Source organism: Parasteatoda tepidariorum, chromosome 3 (genome assembly GCF_043381705.1).
Source record: "Parasteatoda tepidariorum isolate YZ-2023 chromosome 3, CAS_Ptep_4.0, whole genome shotgun sequence".
Taxonomy (NCBI): domain Eukaryota; kingdom Metazoa; phylum Arthropoda; class Arachnida; order Araneae; family Theridiidae; genus Parasteatoda; species Parasteatoda tepidariorum.
In genome coordinates, this window is record NC_092206.1 from 4,500,538 (window position 1) to 4,513,611 (window position 13,074).

The window sequence follows — 13,074 nt, forward strand, 5'->3', positions numbered from 1 at the left end:
TCTACGTAATTCTTGGAAATCTCGTTAGATCTTGAAAACAAAAGAATTGTAAAACAATATGTCTAGAAAATTTTACATCCATTTTTAAATAAGATTTGAGGCATCAACTGATGAAGTTAAAATGCTTTTATGAAATGCGATATTTTTTCATTCGATGTAGAAAACGTTGACTGTAACAAATGCATGCAAAACAGACACCAAGAGTTAATGAGCAAGACAACTTATCAACAAAACACATGCTTCGAGAGTAACGATGCGCTATTTCTTCAGAAGCTTGAGAAGGAAATCTCACAAGTTATGTTGCAAATTTTTAAAGGAACATTGACAGAAAAGTTTAATCTCCCAAATATCCAATAGCCTGCGCTTTTCTCAATATTGAAGAATTTATTTCAAAAAGAACAATTGTATAATCAAATTTTGGCTCTGAAGCTGAGACAACTAACATTAATAATGAAAGTATCTTGAAAACCGATTTTGAGATAAGTCCTCTTGAGGCATTGTTAGTTGCAAAAACGATTGGTTTCATAAGTAACTACTAGATATAAGTCAATGAGAGATGGGTTTTACTCAAACTTCGAAACTCCTTTTTCTCATTTATTATCCAGTGAGGAATTCTGGAAATGGAACTGGAAAATCAAAAGAAATTTCGAAGATACATTTACATTGGCCAAAAATTTGGAAAAAAGAGGAAGGTTAAATCAAAAGAAAAAGAAATAAATTACTCATGACGAAGAGAAAAAAAATACTTAAAAAGATTTAAAAAAAAGCTTAAAAAATATGAGGAAAAGATTAAACAAAAAAATGATCGAATTATAATAATAATAAAAACATCATCAGATTACACAATGATAAACATTCATAATTTAGAACGGACTATTAAACTGTGAGAAAAAAATGAAAAACATTTTTTTAAAATTATGTATTCAAACATATTTTACTTTCCATTCCATGACTGAAAAAAAAGTAATATTTTCTACATTAACTATGGTTATATGTCGTAATTCCAAGAAAAATATTGTTTTTTTTATACATTTGTGTGGCCTATGGATTCCTAACGAGCATCAAACATTCTCAAAATCAAGTGTTCATTCACTGGAAAATTTTGTGTTTATTCACTGGAAAGAACTGTTCCTTCACTTGGTTATCTTACTACTTATTATTTAAACCACCAAAAGCTTAAAACAATATTATGCAAGTTATCTAAAGTTTTTTTACATAATTTGCATTTAATAACAAATATGTTGACACCATCATTTAACTAAAATTACAAATTTTGAAATTTTTATGATTTTTTTTAAGGGCAAGCTAAGCTTAAGTGTTCCTTCATCGGTTAGTTTAGCCTATAAGATGTTGAGAAATCACTTGAAAACAAATCGCAATGCTTAAATTTTAAATAACATGAATATGAATCACAATGTGAAATTTTTAAATTGAATCGAGTACAAATCTTAATGTTAAAATCGTGAGAATAAGAATCTCAATCCTTGATTTTTAAATCCTGTGAAAAAAAATAACAAAGTGTTTGAGCATAAAATGCAGTTGATATGAGGACTGGAAGATCACATGTGTGACTCGCAAATCGAAATTAAATTGCTATTGTAGTTTGCAAATCAGGTCAATATGAATAAAGCAAAATTAGATTAGAAAAACATAGAATGAGTAATAAATCACGCGAATATTAATCCTAAATCACTTTAATACAAATAGTGATTAGAAATTCGTAATTCAAGAAAAATATAAGTGAAACTAAAAGAATTGAATTTTGCCTGTTAGAGATATAATAACATAGAAAATCAAGCAGAAATTATAAAAAAAATTTAATTATTCCTATTAATATAATTAGAATAACAATTAATAAGAGATAACAAATTTAGAGCAGCAAACTAATTTCAAAGTCGAAGAAAACAAACAAAACTGTCAACAAAATCTATGAACAAAAATGAAGATTATTATGATGAAATTCTGACAGCAAAGATCATCATCATCAACTGAAAACTTTCCAAGAGGAAACAGATAGTATTTTATCAACCCTAAGGAGAAAAGTAACTCCCTTCTCCGTTGCCATTTTTTAAATCAATTAGGGCCATCTAGAAAATCCCTTTGCTGAAAAAGCGCAACTTTTTCCATGAAGCTAATTGAATTTTTCTTAAAAATGAACAAAAATTTCTGCAAATTTTAGGTATTGGAAAAGAAAAAATACTGGAATTTTGGTGTTATACCAGGACACAATCATTCCTGTTTTAAACATAAAATTATATTAAATGTAGTATTTTAAATTTTTGATAGGTGCATTGATTTATACTACTTTATTGCAACAATAAAATTAAAAATCACAGAAGTAATAAGGAGGAACAAAATATATCAAGTCTATTGAATATTCAACATAAATTTTATTCATTTATAATATTCATTAATAATGTTACACATAACACAGATTTACATGCTTTGGATAAAATTAGCATTGAATATATCAATAGTCCATGAGTTTCACACCATCGTTAAAAATACTATTTAGTGTGTGCTAAAACTAGAAAAATGAGATACTTATTAAAAACATTTAAAATAATAATCAATCACTTTTCATAATGGGTACAGAAATGTAGTTAATTAAAAAATTCATAAAACAAGTAGAATGGAAATGTAAAAAAAATTCTTTTTCTCTAGGCACTTCATTTTTCTCTTAAAAGATAACTACATGCACTGCAAGCTGTTTAATGCCACGTCAGGTTGAAAGGTTGTAAGAGATTAGCAACAGGATTTAAACCAACAGATATGCCATTCTGAAAATAATAAATTGAACAATAAGAACAAATATAGAAATTATTTTTAGATTTCTAAGAGTTTTAGATTTAAAAATGTCACTTAAAATAAGTCTTTTTACTATCTTAAAAAAACATAATATAGGCACACACTAAAAAAATAAATATGTTACCAGCAAAGTATAAAACACTAACATTCTATAGAATGCGTAGGCATTTTATATAATGCCGAATGTTTTTAGGCAAGGTATGAAATATGAGAAGTACCATACTTTCCCTAAATATTGTATATAATACCTAGGCATTCTATAGAATGACAAATTCTATTTAGGCAAAGTATGAAAAAAAACATCCTGATGAGGTTATTATGTAAATGATGTGCACTTCTCTAAAATAAAAATGTTATTCTGAAAAAATAATGAGAGTACCATTAAATTTTTTTTTATTCAAAATGGGTAAAGAAAAATGAAAGTTGTACAAAACATAATTTACGCCTTTCTTATTAAGGGAAACAAAATTTTCAAATAAGAGATTAACCAACTTGTTGGAACATGACAGGCTTGAATGACATTTTGAATTACATTTCATTACATTACGAAACAAATCAGAGATGTATCGTATACTTTGCCGGTTTCTCATTTGGCATTCTATAGAATGTCTAGGAAATGTGTGAAATATTAATCGTTTTATACATTGCCGGCCAGCTTTAGGCATTACATACAATGCCTAGTCATTATACAGAATGCCGGATTTCAAACTTTGCAGGTACCATATATATAAAATAAAAATATATAAATATTTAAACATTGCAATTCTACAGTACAGTTCTCAAAAATATCCCTGCATAGCTTTTTATGTATCAAACCTAATGATATATCAAATTTTTTAAATACTATCAAGGAAGTGTCAAAATAATCAAAAAGGTAGTAAAATCAAGTGAAAGATAATTTTGATACCTAATCTGATTTCATCAAATCTGAAACATAATTCTAACAGAAAGGATAAAAGCATGACATGTTTTAATTTTTTTTTTATCTGCCTCTTAGATAAAGCATAATTATGCTCCAAGCTTATCTGAATGAATACTATAAATTATTTTATTTCGTGAAAACAATTTGGACTCTCTTTTTAATTAATATTTTCACATCAATCTTTTGGACTATATGATAAAAAAATGAAAATCATTCATCCAGTTAAATTGTTTTTAAAATGCTGAATATTTAACAGAACCTACCAGAATGGTGCATTCCTAATATACTTACGGGAAACATAGGAGAATAGACACATTCTGCATCCTTTGGAAGAGAATGCTTAGTCAGCCAAAAAAGTTTTCTATGAGCAGACTCATTTGGTACATCTTCAGACAGGCTCTAATAAAATCAAGACTTCAATTCAATTAAATGTCAAAATCAAAGATAAATTCAATAATAAATTCAGAAATAACAAGATTTAGAAAGATTTTTAAAAAAAATGTTAAACTATTGTTAATAATTTTCAAATCAATGCATTTTTTCAAATGGTATATTTATGAAAATTGAATTTTATAACAATACAAATTAGTGGAGAATATTAGGAAGGCCTGTAAATACTATTCAAAAATAGAGCAAACAAATTTTAAAAAAAACTCTTAAAATTTTACTAAAAACTTTATTTTAGCAACAAAAAAAAAGTGAGTTTTTTAAAAATATTGTCAAATGTGTGCTTATTATGAGTGTTGTCAAAACTTATAGCACACCTTAAAAAAACTTGATATTTTTGCCCATCCCCTATTTTGCCTGATTAACCACATCAAAGCATATTTTAAGATATTTTCAATAAATGGCCACTAAGGCCAAACCAGTTAAGACATGTATACATATTTTACTCTTCTCGCGTAAAACGCAATATCATTTCATTAGTTGTTTATCTAATCTAAACAATGCAGTAAAAAAGAAAGAATAATAATTGCATTTTATTTTGTAAGTAAATATAATATTAACAAAATACATAATGGAAGCTAGTTGACATGTGTACTGAGATTTAGTCCCCATCCCACTTTCCTATTATATACTCATTGAAAGGCAACAAAACACAGTAATTAGTGAAATAGATGTAAAAACCATGTTGGAATAACATTGTCTCCAAATTTGACGTGAACATATCATTTTAAATAGTGATGTCCTAATTCAGGCGTGCCTAGTTGAGATGGTAGACAAAAATTAAGGTGGTGAGCAGGGCACGACTTAGCCTAATTGTAGCCAGGGGCAATAACTTCTTTGGGGATCCCTCTGCTGCACTATTTCAGTAATGAAAAACCAAACTTTATGGAGGTATTTAAAATTTTACACCTCATTATAGATAACAAGAAAATTGATTAGAACCTAAAATAGCCCCCCCCCCCTCCGATGGTCAGATGAAAAATCACTCTGTCCAATTTATTGATTTTCTGACAATTCTTTGTCCATCATACTGAATTCAGTTTACTGATTGTTAACTTTGTCATCTAGTCGCGAAAAAATCAGATCCTTGCTGACATTAGGGCGGAATTCAGCTAAATTTTTGCAATTACGATGGCTCACTTAAGCCAATCAGAAGCCTGTATTTTTGTAAACATATCGCATTTTGCGATATGTAAAAATACAGACTGTTGATTGGCCAAATTTGTCCATCGTAATTGCAGAAATTTAGCTGAATTCCGCACAAGAAAGTCATGGATTTACGAAATATAGATTTTTTGCGTCTATACGATAGATTAATGAAGAAACTGATGCATTTTACACACCACTGAAATTTTGCTTAAAAAAAGTTCTACTCCAAACTTTCTATTCGATTTGGGGGGCCCCTCTGTGGGGAATGGGACAAATGCCCCATACGCCCCTGCCTTAGTCAGGCTCTGGTGGTGAGTGGAAAAAGACTCGCTTATCATTTTAATTTGGTGCGGTGATTTCATATTTGATGATACAAATTAGTTTGGTTTCCAAATAAGTAACTAAATATATTTTATAAGCCAAATATAAAACAAAATAGTAATTTATATTAAATATTCCTTTAATTTTTGGCAGCTGAGAAAGGTTTTATTTATTTAAAAAAAATTTCTCCCTAAAATAGGATATACAGTTGAAGATATAATACTTTAACACACTTAATGTAAAATATCTTTTAAGGTGAACTCAAATACTTACTTTCTATAAGGCATTTAACAAGAGAAAATAAAGGAAACCAACTTTAACAATGTTGACAAATTAGTTGTTCTTTTGGCTTAAATGCTAGGAAAATGACATTTTTCCATGCCGGGGATTTAGCATTTTTTAAAAATACTATTTCTGCCACAAAGTTCTAGAGACAGAATTAGGATTAAGAAATTTCCTTTATTAGAATCACACTATTCCACATAACAATAATTTTTTTAAAATAAAGATGCTTTTCTGTATAATAGAAATGTTGTACAGAAAAGTGACAGCAGAAACTGTTACACATCTTAGTTGAGAACTTCAAATCAATGATGTGAACGTTGGGTGAATCTGATGTTAAAAGCATTTTATGTATGCAACAAAAAAGAGAAAATGCGCATGGTTGCAATGTGCAAGATTGAAAAATTTTCTCTCCTCCCGTCAAATTATAGAAAATTTCCCGCGCCAAGAGAATGGACAAACTTCTGAATGATACAACTTGGTGAACTTAATAATTAAACAGTTTAAAAAAATATTATTTTATACTTTTATGTAAACGTAGTTTATACTTTAAATGTAGAAATGCTGGCATAAAAATTTTAAATAAATTAAATTAGTTTAAGAAAAAGTTTCTGACAAGCTATGAGAGTGACATTTAGGTAGTATTAAAATTTTTCTTAGAAATTGAAAACCCTTTTTATATGTATGGACATATATATATACACTACCCTTTTTATATATATGTACACTCGGAGGAAGAGAAATAGTAAATAAAAACTTTTAATTTCAAGCCTATTTTGTTTGTTTGTTTGTTATGTTTGTGGAGAATTACCCAGGTTCAAAATCGTCTCATACTTAACGAGTTTCTACAGGCTAATTTCCCTGAGATCCATGATACCAGTGAGAGGGACGCAATAAGTTTATGCAATAATATCAGTTTAATTCAGAGACGAGACTAGTGGTCAATATAACAACAATACAAGATAATTGCATCACAAATAAGTTATATTACCTTCTTCATGCAGTCAGTACCATTGAAAGACACTTTTGTAGGCGGTGAGTTCATTCCCAGTATTTGAATATTGTAAAGCATCATATTATCTTCATATTTGTCCCTAATTATTTCATTTCGTAGAACATTCTAAAGAAAGAACAATACTTAATAAAATATAAAAAAATTTAAAATAAGATTATAAAACCGTAAGAAGTTTAATAATAAAAATCAAACAAAATAAAAACAACAATCAGAACAGGCAAGTAGAATTTCAAATGATATTTTAATAGAGTAAAAGAAAGAAAATTCAATACCATCTTTGACAGTCTGCAAACAACAAGGGAAAGAAAATAATATTACAAACAATGTGCCATCATTGTCTTTACACCAGATCATATATATATATTTTTTTTAAATTTAAAATACTATGGTCAAAACTTTTAAATTAAGATGTTCATTTACACTGAGGCACTAAAATGATGGAAATTTCTGCCGAAATTTAAAATGATTGAAAAGTTTAATTTTTTCAAAAAAATGAAATTTTCACTTTAACAAAAGCAATATTTCACAAACAGAAAAATAAAAGAAAGAGACTGAAAGTAAGATAATATCACAAGATGTGTCCATTAATAATGTTCAGGAAATTATTAGCAACAATAAAACTGCTGTTTTAACAAATAAAAACAAAATTTATACTTTTTAAATATTTGCCATGATAGAAAACAATTAAACAAAATTAATTTAAAAGTATTTTTCAAAAAGTTATATATTGCAAAAAAAAATAAAAATATTAATTGAAAATCGTTGAAAGAAATAAATTCTGACAAGAAAAATTCAAAAAATAGAAAGTCATAAAGTAATAACTCACTCTTGTATTACTTAAGCAAAAACTTAATTTGTCAGTATAACTTGTTTTATCTCTGAGTGCTCCAAATCTCTTTAAAAAGATAAATTAGTTTTGTTTTTGTGTTTACCTTAAAATTTTAATAAACTTAAACAAAAAATTGTGATTTAATGCCTGCACATTCATTTCAGTTCTTTTTAATTGTTTGATTAAGAATGAGATCATAGCTGTAATGCACAGAAAAATCTAAATCTGATCTCAATCATTGACTGCCTGCACATTCATTTCAGTTCTTTTTAATTGTTTGATTAAAAATGAGATCATAGAGGTAATGCACAGCAATCTAAATCATCTAAGCAATCATTTTATAAAATAGTTATAAGTATATGACAATAAAAATATATTTAAAATAAATTTTACACTTTACTTTTAAAAGCATTTTATCATTTTTAACATTAGAAAATATACATATAAAAAGAAATAGCTTGATAGAAAAAAATTCTTTGATTATCGAGTTAATCAATTTTGATGGTTATCACACGGTTAATCTTATAAATAAAATTTTTCCTTAATTCTCTACATGTTTCAAGAAAAATATAAAAATTCCAGATCACATCTTTTCTTATACATGACAATATTTTGAAAAAGGCAATGAAACATAGATTGATAAAAAATTTCACAATAAGTTACATTTTGTCAGAAACAAATTTCCACTAAGCGAAGACTTAAAATATAGATTCTACAATACATAAGTATATAAATAAATATAAAAGTGACATTTTCTTCAAGAATTGGTCGTACAGCCATCATACATATAACTTGCAAATTGAGAACCAAATTTAATGTATACAAAAAGCTTAATTTTTAAAACTAATTAGAACTATTTTAGTAAATAGTATTGATAAACTGCAAATATGTTGTGATTTAAAAATTTTAAACAAAAAACAATTAAAACGTATTTAATATTAATATTCTAATTTTAATAAATTATAGAAAATTCAACCTCACAGTAACAAAATTTTAACAAGAAGTAACGTGAATAAATGTTAGACTTATTTACTTCATCCTCACGAGTTACTTATTGTAGCTGAGAATTTTTATGATTGGTTGTTTTCCTGCAAAAATGCATCAGTTTTTTTTTTTTTTACTTTTTCACCAAAAAAAATTTTTTTGACAATTCAAGGTTGCCATGGAATACAATAAGCATTCTCTACAATCAATATTAAATGAAAAACTATTACTGACCTTGGAAGCTGAAAAATGGAGGAGATTGTATTCCCCATTCTCAAAAGTTTCTAAAATAGAAGGAAAATATAAGAGTTGATGCAAATAAAATATTGATAAATGCATAAAAATAAATATTCAAAATGTTACATATTTAGAATCCTCAAAAAGAAAAAAAAAACTATCAGGGGCAGAAAATTACTATTTACTATGTATATAGTGTAAAAATATTTCTGTTGAACATATTAAAAAATTTCAAAATATTCAACTCAAGCGCTTTTATAAAATATACAATTACAACTTATTATGTATCATCTGAAACCATTAAAAGTATAACATTATATTATTATTAGAATATATTATTATTAGAATCTATTATTATTAGAATATATTATTATAAGAATATATTATTATTATATATATTATTAGTAGTATATTATAAGTATGCTGCCAGTATTCCAAAATGATTTTAATCAACTTTTAACTTTAATAATTTTGAGATTTATAAATTAGAATTTATTAAAAAACTTAGCCATCGTTTTAAAAATACTACACTTCAGTTATATTTAACCTACTCCCTCTGCTATTTTGCCTAAAGGGAAACACTCTCCGCTTTGAAGCTCTGACATGCATGAAACATTTTATGTACCTTAGATTATGGAAGGAATATTCTAGTCATGGGTTAACCTCGTGCCCCAGGTCCTTTTATTATGCCTAGGGATTATGTGTCACTAAGACATGCTTCTCATATGCCTTTTAAGATAAATTTTCCTTCTACAGATGAATGGCTAAAACCTCCTCGGTAGCTTGGGGGAAATCGTCTCGTATGGTAAACTGATGGATCAACAGTAAATCAGGTGCAGGTATTTACAGATTCTCGGAGGGTCAGAGACAAGCAATAAAATTAAATTGTAACTACCCCAGTGTGTGTCAAAAAGAGCTTCTCAAGTTCAAAAGGAATGGCTTGAGGAAGATTATTAGGGTTCTCTGTACCCTCAAATAACACCTCTACATTATGGGTATAGTTATATGGGTTTTATAGCTGTAACTTCGTTACAGCTATAAAACTTTTTTGCTCGTCATTATCTAAGGTTTGGGTACAATAGACGTCTGTTTGATGTGTCTTGCTCTCCAGAGCAGCCCAACCTCCAAGTCTAGGAGTCTGATTTGAATTTCCCATGTTACAATAATATCAGGATTTTAAAAAATCATGTGAAAATCAGCAGCAATAACTGCCAGAAAAAAAATTTGAAACACAGCATGAATTTAGCATAAATCAAGCAGGTCAAAGTGGATTTCAAACTTTGATTCTTAATTATATCATGTGAAAATATCAGGATTTAAAAATAACAGATATCAGGAACGATAACTATAAAAAAGTATATTGAAAAAAAAGTGGTATTGTTGCAACAAAAGCGACTAATAAATGCACAAATTAAATTTAGCTTGTCGGAATAATAATGTATAAAGGAATTCGTAGAGTAGGAATTTTAAAAAAAAATATTAGAGAATTCATAGTTATAAAAACTAATAAAACGATTGAAATGCTGCATGGATTTAAAATGGTATTGACTTAAATAGAGAGCATCAAATATGATTACTCAAATGCATGATATTGGAATAATAATAACTAATAATAAAAGAATTGTAAAAAATGTGAGCATATCAATAAATAGCATTAACTTCAAATTATGATTACCAACCAGGCTATCTCAGCGCCATTTAACATTAATTACACATTCGATAAGTCCAAAAAATGGGTAGGTTATTTGAAGCAAATAATAAATAAAACTTAGCAGAGAAATTTTTGTATGTATATCAATAGTAAAAGTGTTTAAATATATCTCAATAATATTTTGAATACCTAAAGAATCACCATCATCCCAGTATAGTTCTCCCTCAGATTCTCCATTTTGATTCAAAACAACACATAAAACAAAGGGATTTTGACGACTGAAAATAACAATCAAAATTAGGAGAATTCATAATTTTTAGTAAAACATATTAAAAACAACCCTAGCAACAATTTTAAATTGGCCCCAGTTTAGCTTAAAATTGGCTCAATATAGCTTCTAAAAGAACATGCATCAAAGGACCAATAATGGGATGTCTAGATTTTATAATGGTGGTCCTAGAATGACCTATATAGGGCCAGTATAGGTTGAATAAGTAATATGAAATATCAGGTGAATCTGACAATTTTATATAGGGTCGATACTTGTTGTAAAGTGGCTGTAAAATATAGGGTGAATTGGACGATTCTACCTAGGGTCAATATTGGAAAAATAACAACCCTTTGAACTCTTATTGAGCCAAAATTCCTGAATATTGATCCAATGAGGGTTGAAGTTGCTAGGGAAACAATACAACATTAGATAATAAAAATTACTAAAATTTTTCAAAAAATAACCCATTTCAGAGATCACAGATTCATAATATATAATTTCACAGTTAAAATATTTTATTATCTTATGTTGTAAAATGATAAGAAAATGAAAAAAATATTTTAAAAAATGTAACAAAAAACAAATAGTTAAAGAGCATGTTTTAATACACATTTGAACTTTATAAAACCAAATATATAGACTATTTTATTTCAAAAGATGTTAATAATTCTCTAAAATCTCAGATGTTGAAAAAAAAAATAATATGCAGCTAGGAGAAAAAACAAATACATTTGAAGTTGTAATAACCTCGTAAGTATTTTTATTAATTTTTTTTTGGCCAGCACTGTTTATTTTTGAAAAAATTTTAAATAACATGTTCAAAATCCTACGTGAAATAAAATTTAATTTTTTTTTTAAAAAAAACTGTAGCATATACACAAGAATTACCGACTGAAGTCTGTAAAGCACTACTCCAAAACATTTCTTTTTACATACTCAATATAATAAAATTTGATTTGCGTTATAAACTAAGATAAATGAAAAAATAAAAAGGGCCAGTATGAAAAGGAAGATCACAGGGGTACTTTAGGATTACAGGGACTATATTGCTGTGCCAAAGGTGGTGGATACAGAGGAATAATGTGATTATAAAATGTTGAAAAGTTTAGCAAGTAGAGTGAAACCTCTCGGGGGGGCAACCACTCTCCGTTCCACATTAAAATAGTTGTTGATGGAGGTTGGTCGTTGTTAGAGGTTACCTCCACAGACTTCAAAATTTTTATTAAAGGTACACAATTTTTAGAAAACGCTTTTAATTTTAATCAGTGTTATTTTCTTGATCCAGAAAAGCCACTTCTGGCGGCGGCACGAAAAGACGTATCGAAGAACAAACTTTAACATCTATAGAAATGATCCCAACTGATATAATTATGTTTTAAAAACAAATTTATCAATTATGAATGATAAAGATATTTTAAATAAATAAACAATTATGTTTTTTGCTTAAAGTTTGCATTTAATTTTATATCATAAAAATAAGTTAGCTTTAAAAGATGAGAAGAGGTGCGTTTGATTTTTTGAAAATAACTTTCTTTTCTAATTTAACTTTCAACTCTATAAGTAAATCATTGATAGCCTCGTCTTTGGTGCAATCTGATTGAAACATGTGGTTTTATCATCCAAAAGAGCTCTCTAAATAAGAGCCTCACAGAAATATGTTGAATACTGTCACATTGATGTGTGACGATTTTTTTAATTATATTAATTTAATCCTTCATCGAACTATTTTTACACGCCCATACAAATCCTCTGGAGGATTTGTATAGGCATGTAAAAATTGTTCGATGAAGGATTAAATTAATATAATTAAAAAAATCCTTGACCATATTTTATCTCTCGTAGGAGAAATGAGTTATTGACCTTGGACCTTTAAATTGGGTAATTTGTTGGTCAGCACCAATGCTTTGTTCTGATACCACTTTTGATGCTTTGGCCATTAGAATGTTTTGTTTGATTACTCTAATTTAATTGGTGTTGTCAAGTTAACATTGCATTGACTAACTTCTCGACTGAACACCCCTGTCCTATATATATTTTTTTGTCTAGACACATATACGTACTTTTTCTATTGGATCGATAAAATTGAAGGAATGGTTTATGATTGAATGATTATGAAGGAATGGTTATGAAGGAATGGTTGGGGATTGTACCACTCTAT

The 13,074-nt window shown here is 27.8% G+C and overlaps 1 protein-coding gene across 1 annotated transcript in view; it reads right to left on the reverse strand.

Moving 5' to 3' along the window:
* Positions 1-2,370: 2,370 nt before the first annotated feature.
* LOC107447088 (lysosomal alpha-glucosidase) overlaps positions 2,371-13,074 on the reverse strand; it is a 43,447-nt gene continuing 32,743 nt past the window's right edge. Inside the window, exons 15-19 of the mRNA XM_016061902.3 lie at positions 10,835-10,923; positions 8,992-9,041; positions 6,921-7,049; positions 4,022-4,129; positions 2,371-2,780 (exon numbers count right to left, since the gene is read on the reverse strand). Coding sequence (XP_015917388.2) covers positions 2,712-2,780; positions 4,022-4,129; positions 6,921-7,049; positions 8,992-9,041; positions 10,835-10,923 — 445 coding nt within the window. The 3' untranslated portion in view covers positions 2,371-2,711. The remainder of the gene's footprint in view (positions 2,781-4,021; positions 4,130-6,920; positions 7,050-8,991; positions 9,042-10,834; positions 10,924-13,074) is intronic.